Genomic DNA, 20,197 nt, shown 5'->3' with positions numbered 1-20,197 from the left:
AGTGGAGAGATACAAGCCAACACAGACAACAAACAGAAAGAAGAAAGGAAGATGAAGGCAAGCCACCACAGACAACGAACGGAGGTAGAGTGGGGGCAAGCCAACACTGTCAATGAACGGAGGAAGGGAAGGTAGGAGCAAGAGAACACAGACAACAGAAGTAAGAAGGACTGGTGGGGTCTAGCAGATCTACAGGGGAGGGACATGGACAGTATATGGGTACTCGAGGGACCCACTGAAAAAGATGCACTCTAGTAGAGTGTTTAAATCCAAAGGAAAAAGTAACACTTAAAAAAGCGAGTAGTGGAAGGACACAAGTAATGCATCCTTTCTCCTGGTGAGGGACAAAAACATGAAGAGGAAGGAAGCCTGTTGCAGCTGACCAATAAGAGTCAATCAAATGAGAGTGGTAATGAAGCTAATCAGTGGTAAGCAATGGTTAGTCTCTTGCACTGTAAGGCAAGAGTTAAAAATTGAGAGGATCCTGATACAGCTTAAAATGTGAATTATTTGGTTTTAAGATGGGGAAAGGAAAACCTGAGATGTTACTCCACTGCACCTTGTACATTAATGCATTATGTCCCACTCAAGCAGCAAATGTCACATTAAAATAACTTTTTTTTTAAATTGAGAGGATAACTTCAGAAAAGGAAACTTCCAAACTTGATTTTGAGTTATGGCCAAGAAATTACTTCAAAACGCAAAGACAGATATTCTATAGCACACACTTGATGGAAGGATTGCAAAGACATTTGTACTGAGTGAGAACTGCTGACAATTTATAGAATATAGAGAGAAAGTAGTACTAAGTGTAAGTCATTCTACTAAACAAAATTTATATGTAAATTCTCATAAGTATGTTCTGAGGACATAGGCACTTGTCAGCCTTGCGTTTGGGCTGAGAGTTGTGGCTGGTCGATGTGACCTACATGATTCTGGTACAGACATTGGCCATCTAAAGAGTAATGAAATGTAAATAGAGAAATAACAACACTCTTTTGTAACTGCCTCTCAATACAAAATTGCATGTGATAATCTTCTACTCAAAAATTAAAAGGTAGCAGTGTACTTAGATTAAATAGAAATCTGTTTTAGTACTTTGGAAGGGAGTGTCAGACAAAAAACGCCTGTTAAACATGTTGTCCTGTACTTGCTGCATCCTAATTTATTATCATGCACATTATCTTCAACTTTGGCCCTCAGTGACGTTAGGCATTACATGAAATAGTACAGCATACTATGCTTGTAACTGTATCAATCAAGAATACTGAAACATTAATAAACTGTCTAGTATGTGTTGGACAAACAATTGATTGTAGGGGTCGCTTTGAATGAAGATGGCATTTAGTTGGAGCAGAATCACTCTTTGATCACATAGTTCACTTTAAATAATTTGAATGTGTTACAAGATTTAAATACAATATCTCTTCAATGAGGTATGAATTGATTGGTTTAAAGTATTATTGAGATTAATTGAGATTTGTAAACATTAAATTAAGTATTTCCAGTAAGTAATTTTCACTCTAGTGTTTAAAAAAAATAAACTATTAATGTGGATTGCTGAAGAAGAGTGTTGGATTTAGTAGATTCAGAATTTGTAACCTGTAAATAAAAGTTAACTTGTGTGACAGTAGTGATCAGAACATAGTTGAACTTTGTGCACTATAGTGATTTGTAGGGGTTACTACCCATCCCACAAGACAATTATTGTGTGCAAAGGTGCACTGCTGCTTCATGTTCTCCTTGTTATAATCTATGCGCTTAGACTCATCGCTTCTCCAGAGTGACACCCTAATTCCTAGGATACCCGGTTGGAAAATTGACAACCACACCAAATGGACAGCCTTTTGCCCTCTTTAAGCAGACTCTTTCTAATTTATCACCTGTTTTCATGTGGTGTATCTGCAGTTATTCCCTTCTACATATTTAATACACCCAAACACCGCACCATCACAAGTTTTCCTTGTGTGTAGCACCTTATTGTCGATCATTTTTAATATTTTCGTACATTTACTCTCTTGACATTTTTCCTCCAGATCTTTTTTTTTTTTTTTTTTTTTTACTTATGCACTCTACCAAAGTGTAATTGATTAAGAAATGTTTAATTGTTTCATAAATGACTCAAAAGTAACCACTATTCTGTTCATAGTGTTCACAAACAGGACCCCAAGGTATTACTTTGGCAGTCTTTATGGCAGGACATTATGATGCCACTCCCTAATCGGAAGGTACAGTTGGATCCTTAGCAATTGCAGGAGTGGAATGAGAGCAGCCTAATCCTGAGTGATGATGGGGTTGGAAGTGAATCAAAGAATGATAAGTAACATCAGAAGCAAAACTATACCTGCTGACAGGTCTCAACTCATGGGTAGCGTAGATGGGTAAAGAGTTTAGGTCACCTTCTCACTGACTACCCTGGATAGTTTGTTAGTTCTCCCTAATCTGTACATTTGTAGCAAAGTTACTAATTCCCACACAGCGTAAATGCTTTCCCTTGTTTCAGGTGAATGTTCTTAATCTCAGGCCTGTTGAGTTCTTGCATTATAATACAGCAGCACTGTAAGCTTTTAGCAACTATGGTGATAGTTCTACTGGAGGCTATGTACAGGCAGTAATATTGGAGAATAGGAAATGTCTAGGTCATCAAGGATATCTATGTCTCTGAGAGGACATAGTGGAACACACACTCTCTGCCCTCTATGCATACAAGGAAACTGGGGATTTGAATGTCTATGGGATTTTCTGGAACAGTAGAATTACCTAGTTTTTGGTGAGGTGAGGTGAGTGTGGACTGGTGTTGATTCCCCACCCATAAAAAAATAATACATAGGTGAAATATTCATATAGTAGAATGAAGCACTTTTTAGCATGTTTGGAACACAGGAAACACAGATCTTTTGCAGATCTTATGTGAAGTAATACATATGGGCCTGATTCTCGTGGTTAAATCTGTAGTGCTCTCAGATATGTCTCGCCATAACCAGTGTGTTGCTTGTCATTGCAGTCTCTGTAAAGCATATTTCATTTGGGAGTTCTCAGAATCGGAAGCTTTTCCCATATCACTGTGCTCCAGACCGACTAGGCAATGAGCTGGCCCCTATCAGAGGGGAACCCCAGTGTGGACCCGGTAGCTACCGAAATGAGGAGGTAAGTCTATGAAAAAGCATTATGTATGATGTGTCCTTGTGGGAACCAAGGGTCAGGGATCAGACAAGAGAGCCACTTAGGTGAATAGGTTACGTGAGGAATTTAATCATAGTGCTTCTATGCTTCTGACCGGTGTAATGCTTTTAGATTCTAAAGACCTCTCTTTAGCAGCATGAAGAAACCAATAGTGATAAAAAAGGCAAGGTATGTAGAACTAAAAGAGGGAAGAATGTATTTATATAAATAATGTGTTATACACATGATGCAAAACAAATTATATGTGAATGTATTTGATGTAAGGTAGCACAACTTCTATGAAAAAGTAAGTTTTAACATTTCTCCACAAAGTTAAATTGGACGAGTGGTGAAATATCACCTTTCCGCCAGCTGTGTGCTATATAATTTTGGAGACACTAAGAGAGATCGTGCTCATCAAAAAGGTGTAGGCTTGCAGTTTTGTGGTTTCCCAGGGGTCGTCTCAGAGGCTGATCAACCATTAACCTAAATGGGTGAGTGAAATGTCCGACACCTGCTCCCCAGCTAATTGAAGGCTGCATCGGATCACCACTGCTCTTAAACTACCCCACACAAGATGAGAGATCCCCTGGAAGACATCTGAAAAGCTTTAATAGCATGAAGAATGGTAAAGTATTGTTAAAATAGATTTCAGTATGACACCTACTTTGCTGCAGCACCTCATTAGGCTATCAGCTGCTAAGGCGCGTCAACCATAGCTACCAAGGATGCCCATGTGTGACATGTTGAACCATTCCTGGCTCAGTTGGGTTAATCATGTATGCACCTTTTTGAACAAACAAAGAAAGTTATTATGTTGCACTGTATTTTCTCGGCATCAACTCAAGTGGAGCTCCAAGTTAGGGGCTTAGCCAGCTATTTGAAAGAGATCTGTTAATGTTGCCTTTTACGGATGTAATTTACATCACCCCCACATGTTAACTTTCCAATATGTGTGTTTGTTATTTTTTGCAGTAATGATACTGTCAGACCAGTGACATGCCATAAGTCGGGTGGAGGTAGCTAAATTTTGTTGTGTGCGGATCTCGTGTGTGGTTTGAAATCCTCAGCAACTTGAATCCAAAAGTGATAGGAGCAAGTTACAAAAATTCTATCCTTTTGTTCAATCCCTTTGCATACTGGCTGAATCTTTTTATACAAATTAGGTACCTTTGCTGCAACAATGTGTTATTCTCTCAGCCACTTTTTAACTACCTACTCAGTTACATGGTATTTCAATGGAGGTATGGTGTGTCCATATTCATGAAAGTTTCTTGACATAGATGTTTTTTTTTCGTCATTATTCTGATGCATTCGTGTTAATCTAACCTGTTTTTAATCTTGTGTTCAGATTTGCCTACTTATGCTTTTCCACACTGACACTTCAAGATGTAGACTCAGTTGGTAGTGTCACACATAAATATATTATATAATTTATATTTTTTACCCATTTGCAGGAGAATTAATTAATTCCCTAGAACAGTTGCATTACTGTGTGACTGCAGTTGTGGCAAGGAAATATATCAAATTTACGGTTGATGCTGTCAGTTTTCCTGACTTTGTCTTGCAAACTATTTTTTAGGTTGATGTTCCTTTGATAGGTAAATATTACAATTACAATCAAGAAATACAGACCTTTGAATTAAGGTTTCTATTGTAGTATGGGCCAGTGTTTTAGGATGCTGTTTTTGATCTTTCTGCTACTGGTGGATCATTTAGATCCAAGCACATTGGGGATGGAGGGCGTTGTATTGCTCAGAAGTAACAGTCCTTCTTGCTTTTGGTCATAATTTTATTTGTACCTTCTTCAAGAGCTTGTGTTGTATACTCTCTTTCAAGAAATATGTTGCAAGTCTCTCCCTAATGTTACTGATATGCTTCAGGTTTGCAAATTATTTTTTTGAGGCTCATAAGTTGAGACAGTGTTAAATTGTTCTTAAGAGAGCCCTGGTGAAATCTGCCATAATGGAGTAGATTGTTTAGCTAGTGTTTAAAAAAAAAAAACAGTGCTCCTTAGGGGACAGCTGTACATCAACACAAATTCAACTTTTATGTTGACTATAAGCTGTAAAGTTAATTCTAGGATTTCCATCTGTAACTGGTCAGTTCGGTCAACAATTACTAATCAGTGTAACTCCACAAAATTATGGAATCATCGATAGAATGTTTCTAAAGAATGAAATCTAGAATCAATAAAGCATCTCTGCAGATATGTTCTGTTTCCAACCATTTCAGGAAGAGGTTGGCAAGCTTAGGGGTATCTACTGAACCCACTGAGGAACCCTTAAATTGTAGAAAGAAAGTTTCTTACATTCAAAGTAGATGTGAAATAGAATAAAATGTAAAAGTTGTAGTAAGAAAGTTTGGTTAACACTTGGTGTCAGATTGTCCCCTAGGAACCATTAATCAACTTTCTCATCTTGAAAAGGAATAGCGTTTTACACAGCTTTAACATCTAGTGAGCACAAGATTAATTCATTTTCATTAGGCAGATCCAGGCCAGCACCTTCCAAAGAGCTGTGGTGTCTTTAAGCTCTGCATACAAGTGAAAATTCCAGTTTTTATTGCTACCGAGTGGATGTTTTTTGAGTGCCACCAATGGAAGATATTTCCAATTTCAAGGCATTGGTGCCAGTTCACTGTTCAACGAAGACTGATCTAAGTTGGCTAGAAAATCTTTCTAGTTCATCTGAATCATACGGTTCTCTTGATTTCCTTCAACAGTCACCAACATAGATACTGTAACCAACACGCCATTCCTGCCTCCTTTCTTCTTAAAAATCGGTCATAATATAAGAAACTTTTAAAGAAGGAGATTTGTTTCATATGAAATGTCAGCTACAAATAATCCTGTGTCTATTGTTTGTATGGATAGAGGCTTCTTGAATGCTTGGATCCTTTTATGATCATGGCTTAAAGTGATTGGTCTAGGCATGTCCTTGATTCCTTTTTTAGTGTATTCTGTAGGTCCTCTGGAATTCAGTGGGTAGTTGGAAATCTAGATTTAGAATTTTCAGTATGAGGGTAGCCAGATGTCATCATGTATTCACCTTCTAATTCTGTGACATCCAAAATACATAGTTTTCTCTCCTGCTTCTCTTTCAAGTACAGTGGCATTTTTTGGAGAGATTCTATAGTTCATTGCTTATGCTTCTGTGGCATCCAGCTGCTTTTCCTACTTGTCATGTTGAGCTTTAAAAGCCACAATCTTATTGTGAACAGATTTTAATTTGTTGTTTGTCCCTGTATTCTGTTGTTCCACTTTACTTATTAAGCCTTTGATACCTCTTAGTTAAAAAATTAGGTGTTCTAATGTGACTGTGGGTTAATTTATTCAGGGGCCTGTTGGGCCTTTATAGTCTTCTTATTTCCTCTGGTCAGGACTTCTCAAAAGAGCAGCTATTAGGAGGCTTTAGTCCCGGTCATCTCTAATGTAGAAAGATGCATACAGCAGCTAGTGGGCTAGCCATGAATATACATTTATAGATTGTTGTCATTTATGGGGGGCACGTGCCACGGGGAATTCGATTTTGCCAGTGTCTTTTGTCAGCTATTATAGTGAAATAGTCTCCTAGATGCAGCTAATGCAAGCTGTGAGATACAGATTTTTCAAGAATGATTGTAAATTACTTTGAACCTTTCCCCTTGAATACTCATTGTTCTCTGAATGCTAACCGTGTCAGAACTTTAAGCTGTTACTAGAGGGTGTTGGGCTTGTAGCACTTTTCCTGCATGGTTATGCCGGTAAAGTTAGCTGCCTCAAGAAGGGCATGAAACGTCATCAACTAATTTCTGTCTCAATCTAATATGGGCACACCACAACAGGCTGAAATGGTGTTCAGTGGTCAGCTATTTTTTTGTAAATCTACCACAATACTCTCTCACCTTGGTGGCTGTTTCTACCTGTTGGGAGGCTTCTTACCTCTTGTCTCTCTTCAGCAGCACCAGCGCCTTCAGTTCCCTATCCCTTCTACTTTTCGCACTATGTAGCTTGCCCCGTAAACCTTCTGCAACAGGATTTTACCAGTTACCTGTTTCCTGGATCTGTGGAGCCCCACTTATTGAAACCATCTGATAGAGGGGCCATGCAATAGACGATGTTTGGATTTTTGCCTCATAATAGGATTGTAGCGCCCTTTGAAGGCAGATGGTCTTCATAGTACAGCGCCTGAAGTAGTAATTCACAAGACATTTGTGCCAATATATTGGAAGTTAGGAGTGGTCGTTTGTTGAGGTACTTTAGAAGTCGGGCATCTTCCTCGCACCCAGACTCTATCTCCTTCGGTGCTGACTTTTCTTCTTCCACCTAAACAAACAAAATAAAATCTCTTTAATATACTAGTCAATTTAGATGCCTTCTTACCTCTTCCTTCAAAAACAAAGGTCACAAACAAATTGGCTGATTTTCTGAATTATCTACATTTGTAGGAATACATTGATAATCTTTTAATATCAAAACAGGGCAAAAACCTTTCTTCATCAGAAGAAGGATAATAAAAGAAAGTAGGAAGAATTATTTTCTGGTGGGAATGAAAAGATGAGTTCAACAATAAAAAGAAAGAATCACACCATCCCCTAAGAAGCTTAGAAAAGGAGGTTGATAAAATAATGGAGACAATTCTCCCCTTCTTCGTGCTGATGTGGTCACAACAAAAAAGCCACTCAATAGGAAAAAAAAAACTTAAAATCTGCAGAAATTAAGGGTTCGAATAGAAAGAACTGAAGAGACTTCAGAACTGAAGGGTGTTACCAAGGTGGAGCAGTAGGGCAAGAAAGAGGTCTAGAAATAGAGAAACCTCTAAACAGACATGACACTAAGACATCACCCTCCACAATGCTTTTTTTTGCAAACCGTTGAGCCTTCAGAGTAGATAGTGAAAGATTCATGTGAAAACATTTAACAAACTGTACGTTAGAAATCAAAGAGCAAGAATCAGGACACCACATCTGTAGAGCCCCATTTATATATAAAAAAGCCAATGTCTAAAATAAGATATCAAGGTTGATGATCTTCTAGAGCCCTCATTTATGTCAGCTAACTGAAGTTGAAGACTCTTGTTCTGTCACTTTAACCTCTCAAGGTCCATACAGAGAGGGACATCTTGATAAGAAGTAGAAGGCTGGTTGGATTGAGAACAGGTGGAAATAGAGGAAGCTTCCATGGAAGAAAGAACTGCTAGAGAACTGAGAAGTGGGAAAAAATACCTGTGACTAAAATGGGCCACTATTATCACATCTGCATCCTCCTCCTTAATTGAACCTCTTTAGCCACTTGACAGAAGTCAAGTCATCCATTATGACCCTTATTCTGGGAACTAAGAACAGAATCTTGGTAACAGGGTGTTGCTCTTGGAAACAAACCACTCCACATAAGAGGTGCCAGACCTCCTGCACACTTTATGAAAGTTCATCTTTGATAAAGACAGATTCTGAAATAATGTAGATACTCTGCTCCACTCTTGAATTGCCATAATATGGATGGATTGCTGAGACTGACAGAACATATTTCTCTGTTGACAGTCTCAATATGGAAGCCACTTAATTCAGGGATCGTGACTGGATGCTATCCTGATGACTGATATACGCCACAGTCACTGTGTTGTCTGACCTTATTAGCACATTTCACTAAAGTACCCGCATCAGGAAGTGGAGTAAGTCTCAATAAACTGCAGTGAGTTCCCTCCAATTGGTGTATCTGAAAGGGTCTGTGTGTCTGCTAATGACCAATTGTCTTGATAGAAAGTGCATCCAAAGTTGTTCCCCAACCTGTTGAACTGGTATCCATGGTCAAAACTTTCAGGGGCTCCGGGTACATCACCTTTCCCTTACCATACCACTGGAGTTTAGATTTTCTCTCCTGTGAAACTAGAACTAAAGTGTACATGGGTTGCAGTGCTGGATACTGTTCTTCTGAATGTGTCAGAAAAGAGGGCAAAAATGAAGTTTTGTCCACTGGACTGTTAAAACAAAGGCAAATATGTGTCCCTGCACAACCATCATTTCCCTGCTAGAGCTTCTTGAAGAGATAACAGAGCAGACAGCAAATGTCAGAAATGAACCGCTCTTTCTTGTGATTGACTCACCTTTCCCAAGTCTGCCCTGAATTTTGCACTTATAAACATCAACTCCTTTGATGGAGTTAACTGATGTTTTGGAAGATTTAGCAAAAATCTGTGATGACTGACAGTCGCCTTTGCAATCTCTATCTACAGTTCCCTTTCATCTGGAGTATGGATGAACCAATCTTGTAGGTACAGAAAGATCAGTATCCCCTGGAGGTGAAGAAAAACCACTCTTGAGACTACCACTTTCGTGAACACTCTTAGTGCTGACCAAACCAGAAGGGGAGAACTGTGAATTGCCAATGCTAATCGTGAATGCAGATTCTCAGAAATCTCTGATGTTCTTTCAATAGATCTGTAAATAAGCATTGATTAAGTGCATTGTTGACATGAAGTGATTTTCAGGAATCAACAAAATTATTCTGTAGAAGGTTATCATTTTGGAAGGAATTTTCTTCACATACTTGTTCTCTCAATATCTATTATTATTTGATAACCCCCTTTTACTCTGGGGACTATAAGCACAACAGAATACATTTCTTGACCATTTTCTTCCTCTTTAAATAGCTGTTATGGTCGCTAGAGCACATGGTCTTTCTTCCAGGGCTTTCTTCATGATTGGGCATCTTGGATACAGCATAGGTAAAATCCCCAAATATTGTGGAGAAGACACAGAGTCTATCCTGTATCTTTTCCACACCACGTCTTGAACCCACACATCAGAAGAAGATCTTTACTATTCCACTGGGAAAAGATGTATCTCCTGCCCACCTGCAACTCATGGCGAGGAACTCCTTATAAACTCGGCATAGTCACAAATGAGGTTCTGTGGCCCTTGCATCCTCCTGTTTCTTCATATATCTTTCAGAAAAGAGATTCCCCAGAATCATCACTATATTCTGATCCAGACTTACAGAATATACATCATTGTGGTCCATAGATCGTTTGGCACTCAGTTCCACTTTCATCTTTCCGAGTGTTGCCAGAGTCTCAATAAAAAATCTGTGCTCCTCCTCATCACCTCTGAAATCTCTCGCCCTCTTTGATGAAGAGGACTTAGATGAAGCCCAAGGAGAAGAGGACAGATCTGTTCTCGTCACAGAATATTTCCTCATTCTTCCACAAATCACCACATTTACAGCCGACATGTGAAGTAAAACAAACCTAATCACAGTGCTCACCTCAAATGATCACAAAATACCAAGAGGGCTGCAAAATTCTTGTGCAAGTGGGCACATGCTAAAAAAAAAACCACTTTATCGCATATGCTTGGAGTTTAAATTCACTGCGCATACTCTATGTGCAGAGGGTGAATACAAGGTTTATGCGCAGAGTCCAACTACCAGGCATTCCCAAAACAGTCTTCCACTGCCTGAATGAACATGCATTTCCTCTCAACACAAGGCAAGCCCAAACCAGCAGAAACACAACAAAGCATTATTAACGGTAAGTAAACCACCATAACATGAAGCTCTACTACTTACTATTGTAAAACAGAGCTGGGAGTCAATTCCAAAATATTTCCTCTTCTCGATACTCCCTCTTAGAGCTCACTTTTACACCTAAGCATGTCGGGGGAAGAACACTATGAAAAGACGATGAAGGTTGAAGCTCATGTACATCCTCAGCACTCCTGAGTCCTAGTCCTGGGAGACAGTAAACAAAAAGGGGGAGGTTGAGAATGCTAATCCTATTATAGATCCCAGCTGTGGGTGGAAATTCGTTTTACAGCATTCATATTTGTTTCCTGTCTCTGGAGGAGGTATTTACCTCATATACTTGTGACTTGGACGAAGACGAGAGGCATTGAGGGACTTGGCTCTGTCTGATGCTGTCCCCCTTCACACCCAAAGATCCATCCTTCCCTATTCCACCCCCAAATGGGCCTTTGTCTTTCACCTAGAGGTAGGGAAAAAGCAAAGACATCAGTTGAGTGCAAACTAGTTTCACACAGAGGAGTTACATACTTTAAAACCGGATTATATTTAGTAAGAATTGTAAACTCAAGTAGGAAAACATATATCTGAGAGATACATAGTATTTGTTTGTATACAAAAAAGTAAGATGTCATCAGACTGTCTTAAGATGATTATTATGAGTAATGATTTGCTATTTAATTCATTCTTAGGAAAGGGTGTAGACAGCATGATTTTAAGTCATTTCTTCTGTTTACGTTGTCATGTTTTAAATGTGGTGCCTTGATGCTTCTTACTACAACAACGATTGCTACAAATAGTAAAGCCAAATACGCCATCTTGGTTATTATGGAAATTTCTATTCCATGATTTAATTTTGTGTTGCGAATGTAAAGTTGTGCACAGTATTGCTAGTGCGTTGATTAATGTTGTAAAAAAAAACGGAACTGATATTTGTGAAACCTTTTTGAACAAAAACAGGTGAGCAATATGGTTTACCTCTTGTCAAAGAAACCAGAGAGCAAGAAAGGCTATACCCTGGGAGCAAGAACTGCTGTGCAGTTTCCGGTGGAGAAGACGGTAAGCCTCTAATTCACCTGATACGCTTCGCTTATCCTAATAATTGATTGAAGAAAAGAGCCAGATCAGGAAATCATGGCTCACTCTTGGAGGGTGATGTAATCTTAGAAATTTAGTTAAGTCATAAACTGAAGAAATCAAAAAGTGATGTGTGGATTACTTGAATTATCCTGAGGCACTAGGCCTCAATTCAGTATATTGCTTTTTGCCCACCATGCCACTTCAGAGAAGAACCATCCATATGCAAATCATCCTTGTTCCTTCTCCAATAGGAACAGTCCAGCACTAGGTGCCTAGTTGGGTCCCATCTGAACCAGACCAGTTTCAGCGTTTTTGGGCATCTTTAGTAGGGTGGAGCATGAGCACTTAGGATGTTGCATTGAGGATGGATTGCTTGAATGAATCTCAGCCAATGATAATTACCCCAGGACTTATCCCAGTCATTCATGTTTTTGGAATACCATGGTGCATTAGGCTGATTTGCATATGGCTGGTTCCAGTCTTAGTCCTGCCAACATGGAATAATTGGAACATGCACTCAATAGTTGTCTAAAACTTGTATAGGGTCCTTACCAGTGGCAAGTAGTTTTTTTCTCGGAAGTGTGTAGCATGATCAGGACTTTGTCTCCTACGTGGAACTCTCTCAGGTGTGTTCCCTGATTATATGCTCATTTTTGTTGTGTTTGAACTTGCACTAAATGTTCATGTACTTCCTTCCATAAGGTATTAAGGGTTATAGGCCAACAGAGGTTTTTCCTCATCCTCCTCTTCGGTCCATTGTTGGGCAGTCATGTCCAAGAGGATGCATGTTTCCTGCCGAACAGGAATTCAAAGGGAGTGAACGCTGTTGATTATTGCTTGTGGGTGCAAATATCGACTAACACGAATGGTAGCTTTCTATCCCAGTCTCTGCCAGTGCCGTCTATCATTTTCTAGAGCATCATGATTTGATGGTATAATTGTACCCTCCACCGACCCTTCCATCTGGGGGTGGTAAACCATCGTACAAATTTGGTGGACACCCAGTAGATTGCATATTTGAGCTATCAAGCAGGACACAAAAGGAGTCCCCTGGTCAATTAACAATTCCAAGGGAAACCCTTAGTGGGAAAAAAAGAGATCATGCTCTTTGCTGTGGAGGTTGTGTTCATGCTGGTTAAGGGTATGGCTTCCAGGGACAGTATTTTACAATCCACGAAGACCATAATGTATTGGTATCCAGGGTACTGGAGCTAAGGGCCCCACTAAGTCCATCCATTGGAAGGGAAGCTTAATGATAGGGAGGGGCGTAAAGGAGCCTTTGGAATACCTGGGGGATTTATCAATGGACACCGAGGACATGCTGCACAAAAGCGGCCTACTTCTTTGTATACCCCAGGCCCGAAGATTCATTCCAGTATGTATTTCAGGGTATGTTCCTGTCCATACTGACCTCCACCCACTTGGCTGTGTGCCAGATGCAGCACTTGGTCGCGGAAAGCTAGGGCCACAAGCAGTTGTTCTGTGGTTCGGCCATTAATACATGTCACTCTATACAAGAGACGTCGCTTAATGCAAAAGAGAGGTCCTATCTGGTTTGGTTTGACGTCAACCACCTGTTCCCATGTGTGGATCAAGGAGTTGTTCTCTTTCTGAGAAGTCCAGAATCTCTGGGATGGACTCCGAAACCTTTCTGAGGAAGAAAGGACACAAGCAGCATATTGTTGAGTTACTGTTCTGTATACCTCTTGATCTTTTCGCTTTGGGTTTGTGCTACCTTTCCTACAGGGGCGACTAGGTCTGCATCCCTAAAGGGGGCTTCTCCGAGCCAATGGCATGTTTTTGGTGAGGATCTCAGGTGGGCTAGGTAGTCCTCAAAGCACGGTAAGCCCTGACCTAACAGTATATTATCAGATAGGTCCAGTATGACACCTACTTTACATAGCAGGGGATCTCCCTCCATTCCAAGCATGACTTCTGCTAGGGGAAAAGCTTCCTTGTCTCCATGTATACATGTAATTTGAATATATTCCCCTTGTTTGATTTGGGAGGAGGGTACCAACTCTGCACTGACTAATGTGTGTTGATACCACGTATCCAAAAAGGCTCTTGTGGGTTACCCATTTAGGTTGACGTCCTTCTCATAGGTTGTGTGGCTCCCACCTGACATGAGAACCCGCCGTCGCATGTACCCTCCCTCCATAGGCTCACCAGGGCTTGTTCTCTGGGGACATTTGAGGGCTGTGTGACCCTATTCAGCACAATTACAAAATTGGGGCCCCATTGGTTGTCACACCCCTCCCCCCATGAGTGGGTTCCCTATTGGTTTCGAGGTAGGCAGAGTCCTGGACTCCCTTTGGGTTACACGAGTACAAGACAGTGGCTTAGGAGAGGGCAAAAGATGTTTGGAGCTCTGTGCCTTGAATTCTGGAGAATGATGACAAGCACAAGCCAGTTAATCTGCTGTATGTACTATCAAGTGAGGCTGTTGCTTCACCCAGAATCTTGTGTTCAAGGGCAAGACCTTGAGATACTTCTTAAGGTACACTCTTTCTGTGTTTTATTTCTGCTGTGTTTACAGAGGGCTATCTATTTCCCTAACGCAGTAATACAGAGCCTGATGGTTGTCACCCAAAGTAAATTATTTCCTCCGGAATCGAGCCCTATAATATTCCTGATCACAACCTATTCTGTTCAGCATTGCCTTTTTAATATCTATGTATGTCGTATCCCCTGCTGGATTGGCTGCATGGTATGCCAGCTGTAGTTCACTTGACAGCAAGGAAGAAATATACTGTCCCCATCGTTCTCGTGGCTGTCCTAGCAACCCTTTCAAAATTGACAAAGAAATAGTCTGGATCGTCTCCCTCCTGATATTTCTGTAAAATAGATCTTGGCACATTGGTGTGCACCTAAGCACTAGAAATGGCATCGGTGAGACACAATATGGCTGTGTTTTGTATATTTTGATTGGCTGTCAATATAGCAGGCCATTCTTTGAGTGGAATCTGAAAAGCTTCCTGTTCGTTTTGGGCAGTTTGGGCCTATTGTTGAACCACCAACTGTAGGTGATGCTGGTCCCCTGCTAGTTGAGTCACCATGGCTTCCATAGTCACTGGTTGGGTCTTTATATCAGCCCCAGGATCCCACTTCTGACACCATTGTAAACTGTAGCCTGGTGGGGAACAGATAGTCCTGACAAACAAGGATGGTTTTTCAGATGTTTATTCAAATTAGATGTCTCACAACCTCAGTCTTTGTCCAGCTCCAGGTTTGGTTCTCTATCTTTTACTCTCAGGACACTCCCTGATGAGTTCTCCTTTGTGTCTTCTCCCCGTCGTCCTCTGAGGAACAACAGTCATAAAGCGGCCCTCGAAACAAAGTACAGGCAATGTATCAGCAGAGACTATGGCAGTAGCCTATGACTCTTTCCCCCATGGCCCCTTATCACCAGCTGTGTACATTGGAGTGGAAGAATTTCTTCATGCAATCCCCTAGTGCTCCTGGTTCTTATGCTCACACTCATGCACTTCCCTGTGCTGCGTTATCTTTTATATTCACCCTAGTGCAAAACAACCATATGCAGTGCCACTAGTCCAATCTATTTATTTGTGCCTCAAACCCTCTCCCACCTCCTTCTTAGTGTTCCCAAAGGCAATGAATTAGGCAATGCCACCTAGATGAAAAAGCTGTGGCAGCTAGTTCCAGTCCAAACAGTTCCTTAGATTTGTACAACAATAAAAAATATGTTTTTGGAGATTTTTTGAACTGCAGGCAATTTTGGAAAGCTGTCAGGGACAAAAGGAGGTCATTTCAAGCTTTTGTGTCAATATACGATAAAGTCAACCTACTATTGGTGCCATGCAGAAGTGCTGAATATGTAGTAATTGACTGAAATTATATCACAAATTGCACAAGGCATGTTGGTGCGAGAAATGGCATGAAGGAAAGAGTACTTGGTGCCATTAAAACCTCTGTGCTAAATTCAAAGTGTTTTAAATTTGGGCCACGGGTATCTAGTGGGTTTGCCTGTGGACCTCTAAATTATAGAGTATTCAAAATGTTGCTGCCTGGAAGGTAATACAGGTCTTACTCAGTGTGTGAGCTGGAAACCATAGGTACAGACTGTTACAATAGGCCAATTCTGAGAGCACACACAGATCAATTGGGGGGTGTAGCCTGTGAGGAATAAAAGAGAGAACGTTCTCAAGAGTTTTGTTTGAGCCAAAGCAAACAGAATTAACAGAGTTTATGTAGTTCCTGAAGGAGAAATACTCATCCATATTAATTTTAAGGACTTAACATGGGGGAAAACAAGGTCAAACTACCCAATTAAGTGGTACACATAGAATTGCCACTACTCAGATGCTTCTTGCCATCCATCACTGTAAGAAACTGGATTATTATTTGGGTTGACTAGCCACCTCCTGGAACAGTCACAACCCTTATCAGGGTTAACCCTTAAACTCATTAAATTAATCTGAGCCCCGTCCCTTGGTAGCTATGGCACATAGCAAACAGGTTTAAGGTAGGGCAATGTCTAAAGTTTTTATACAGTACTATAACAGTAATAAAGTCAAAATACAAAACAGTAAAAATCCCAAACTGAATTAGAAAAAAAAGAGTAGAAGCAAATAAATTAAATGAAACCAAAATCACAAAAAGGAAAGCAGAGTTATAAATATGTAAAGATTTAAGTAGAAATAGTGTGAAAAAGCACAAACTGCCAATGATAGTCGATGACCGATGTAGACTGGAATTTAAGCACACCTTGAGACGACCGCGATGGAGTATGGGTCGGGTACACCAACCAGGTTCGACCTGGTCAAAGATTTACTTAGGGGGTCATTACGACCTTGGCGGGCGGCAAGGTCTGACCGCCGGGCGGCCACCAATGCAGCCGCACTCCTGCCGCAGCCATCAGGATATCCCCGCTGGTCCGGCGGGCGGAAACCTGGTTTCCACCCACCGGCCCAGAGGGGATCTCAGCCGCAACACAGGAGATGGCTCCAAATGGAGCCGGCGGTGTTGCAGCCGTGCGACGGGTGCATTTGCACCTGTCGCTCTTTTCACTGTCTGCATGGCAGACAGTGAAAAGCTGCACGGGGCTGTGGCAGAGGGCCCCTGCACTGTCCATGCCAGTGGCATGGGCAGTGCCGGGGCTCCCAGGGGCCCGTGACTCCCCTTTCCGCCAGCCTTTTCATGGTGGTGCAAACCGCCATGAAAAGGCTGGTGGGAGGGGGACTACCAGGGATTTCCGCCAAAACAACCCTGGCGGTCTTTGACCGCCAGGGTTGTAATGACCCCCTTAGTCCTTTAAGTTCCAATCCACCACTTTTAAAACTCCCCAGGACCTTCATGGAGGCAGGTAGAGGCCAACTATAGGGCCCATTGCAAATCCAGTTTCCACAGGTCAGCTGTGTACTTACAGGACCTCTTGCAGCTTGTTGCACCCTGTAGCTTGAACAGCAGGTCAACCTTATGACTCTGGGAGTCCATGTCTTTAAGGGCTCTTTTAGGTGACAGACAGCAGGTCCAGTCCTCTTCTGAGGGTCCAAAAATTGTTCTGAACTGGGTGCCATGACACGCCACATTTATGCCTGGCACTAGCTAGTGGGTAGGAATGACTCCTGGGCACACCGTAGCCAAAAGGGTAAAAGTTAACAGGACCAACTTTACCCATTAGGGACTTTTTTAGGAAGGCTAAAACCTTCAACAACACTAAACTTGGGTTCTGAGGGCTGGGGATGTGTGAGGAATATATGGTAATTCTAGTGTCCTCCCACATCTGTGACTAAAATCCTGTTTAAGGCAGCAACCATACCTACAATAAACCCAGAGACAGAAGTTGGTTAGGATAAAAGCAGAGTCTTTTAGTTACCAGACAGTAGATCCGCATTAATTGTCTTGGCAATCCTTGGCATTCTTTTCTCTTCGTGTTAAATGTAAACCCGGACGTGGAAGTGTGGTAGGACAAAAGCAGAGCCCTTTAGCAACCAGACAGAGGATACACAAGTGGATACATAAGAATGGTCTTGGCATCATCTTCTCTCTCTTTCAGGTGTTACATGTGGCTCAAGATACCTGTTCAAACATGATTTGACACTGTGCTGACCCCACCTTACATATTTATTCTGCTGACCCCAGAGGATTCGTCTCTGCCTATTCAGAGCCTATTATGTACTTCTGGAAAGCATTTCACACCTATTCAAGGCTAATTACTGGCTGGGAGAAGTTTGAGAGCAAATTAGCCTCCAGAAACTTCAGGCTAAGAAAATGTAACTTTCTTAAAGTTATTTTTCCTTCATACTTATTAAAAATCTCACCCATTTACTTGGATATTTAATAACTATTAAAATGGTTGTTCAATTATTTGTCTTGCTGGTCCCATTCCTGAGATACTCTACTTGGTTTTTTAATCTGCACTCTGGTTTTCTACATAGGACAGCCAGGCTTTCCACAATTAGAATAGCTTTTGGGTGCTAAGCAGTGTAAGGACATATTGACATCAAATTTCTACATGCCTTACTTTTAAATACTATGCAGTCTGCCTTGTGAGCTACAAGGCCTACATAGGGAAGTAGTTAATATTTAAAGGGGAGGTTGTGACCTGTCAAAAGGGTTTACTTTGACAAGTCGAATTGCACACTGCTACAGTCAAGTTATGGTGGTAGGCCTGAAGCCATGTTTGACCTGCAGTGTAGTGGATGGCACAGTAGGTGCTGCAGTCCACTAGTGGCATTTCACTTTGAGGCCACGGGTACATTTTGTACCATATACTATGGACTTGTAGGCAAGTAAAATATACCAATTAGGAGTATGCCAATTTGACCACGTTAAAAGGGGCTAGGGTCACAGGCACTTTACTACTGGTCAACAGGGGCAAAGTGCTCAGAGTTGTACAGTTAGCAAACTCACAGGGTCCAGCAAAAGGTGAAGGATCCAGGATGACCGTGCAGAACAGGCAGTTTTCTGACAATCATCAACTCAATATGACTGACACTGAATTTCGGAAAGTTAGTGACCAGCCATTACTGGATAGTTTGCATGCTCTGGTGAAGGGTAGGGCAGGCTCCGGGCAGAATGTTGATAATTCGCTGGGTGTTATCCGCATATGTAATGGATTTCTACCCTGAAGATCTAGTAAGTTGAACATAATTAATAATGTCACTAGCTTGTTAGCTACAGTAAAGATTTCAGTAATTGAAACCTGATCTCAACCCTTGGTAGCTATGGCACAGAGCAGACAGCCTTAACATAAGAAAATGTACCAAACAATTAAAGTCAAAAACACTGCACAATAAAAATCCTGTTCCAATTTACAAAAATGGGCAATAATTAATTGAACAAAATAAAAGCAAAATGACAAAATTCCAATATGAGGTACGGGAGCTATGAATTTTCAAATAAAAATGTGGGTCAGTTGGCCTCAGTATGCGGGACCTAAGTGCAATTTTAAGCTGACAGCGATGGAGCACGAGTCGGATACACCATCCTCTAGCTGGATGGATGTTTTTTGCGCCTTTTCCTGGTCACGTTTTCTATATTCAGATTTAGGCACTTTTTGGAGCTTGGATTCCTACAGCTGGGCAAGGCTTCAGGCCATGTGGTCAGATACCTTCGCCATGAGGTCCCACTAAAACAGACTTTGTGCTGCAGAAAATCTGTAAATGGAAGAAACCTGAATCCTCTCACCAGCGGCAGTGCACTTTGGTCTCATCGGCTTGACAGATTTGTCCTGGTGCTTCAAAGTTGTTTGGAGCCAAAAAGTTTCCAAGTCCCAGGTTTTACCAGGATGTTAGGAGAAGTACACTTTGACACATCCAAGGATCCCGGGACTACAGGAACAGCAGTTTGGGGCCAAGACTTACTCCAGCAGAAGCCACCAGTAGGCTTCAAGGCACGTCTTCCAGCTTGGTGTGGTCCTGCAGCTTAACAGGTCAGCCAGCTGACCTTTTGTCCCGAGTACAAGTGGAAGCACATCCAGCCCTTCAACTCCTCACACATCTCAAACTGGAGGTGGAGTCCTTCTTTTCTTCCACAGGTCCAGAGTGTTCTAAGGAAGGTGCCAAGTGATGCCAGATTTATTCCTAGCACTACCTTTTGGTTAAGGGTTACGCCTGGCCTCTCCCTAATCAATACAGAAAAATGTCCCAGGGATACGCCAACCCACTTTTGTAGCACTTCCTGTGTGTCCTTCTACAAACAATCTCACAATGCCCATCTCTGCTTAAACGGGCAATGGTAAAACCCTTCTCCTCTTGTGTAGAGCCTGTGTTCCCATCGCAGAGGGTGGCCAGGGAAATGAGCAACCCTTCCACTTTGTTCACTTCGAATCAGTTATGGGGGAAGCTCCCTCCCCACTAGTTTTGGAGCTTGCATGGCTAAGGGAACAAAAGAAGGATCCAATGCAGGAGTCATCTGACATCTGCCTCTGACAGGGGAAATCCCTTTGAAGTTAATCATGTTCCATGGCACTGAACAAATAGTCATTCTGCC

General features: G+C 41.5%; 1 protein-coding gene across 1 annotated transcript in view; it reads left to right on the top strand.

Moving 5' to 3' along the window:
* CIMAP3 (ciliary microtubule associated protein 3) overlaps nucleotides 1-20,197 on the top strand; it is a 67,897-nt gene that overhangs the window by 34,624 nt on the left and 13,076 nt on the right. The window contains exons 2-3 of the mRNA XM_069238427.1: nucleotides 3,005-3,147; nucleotides 11,621-11,719. Coding sequence (XP_069094528.1) covers nucleotides 3,005-3,147; nucleotides 11,621-11,719 — 242 coding nt within the window. The remainder of the gene's footprint in view (nucleotides 1-3,004; nucleotides 3,148-11,620; nucleotides 11,720-20,197) is intronic.

Source organism: Pleurodeles waltl, chromosome 6, assembly GCF_031143425.1.
Source record: "Pleurodeles waltl isolate 20211129_DDA chromosome 6, aPleWal1.hap1.20221129, whole genome shotgun sequence".
Classification (NCBI taxonomy): domain Eukaryota; kingdom Metazoa; phylum Chordata; class Amphibia; order Caudata; family Salamandridae; genus Pleurodeles; species Pleurodeles waltl.
This window is presented reverse-complemented; position numbering and strand designations above follow the sequence as displayed.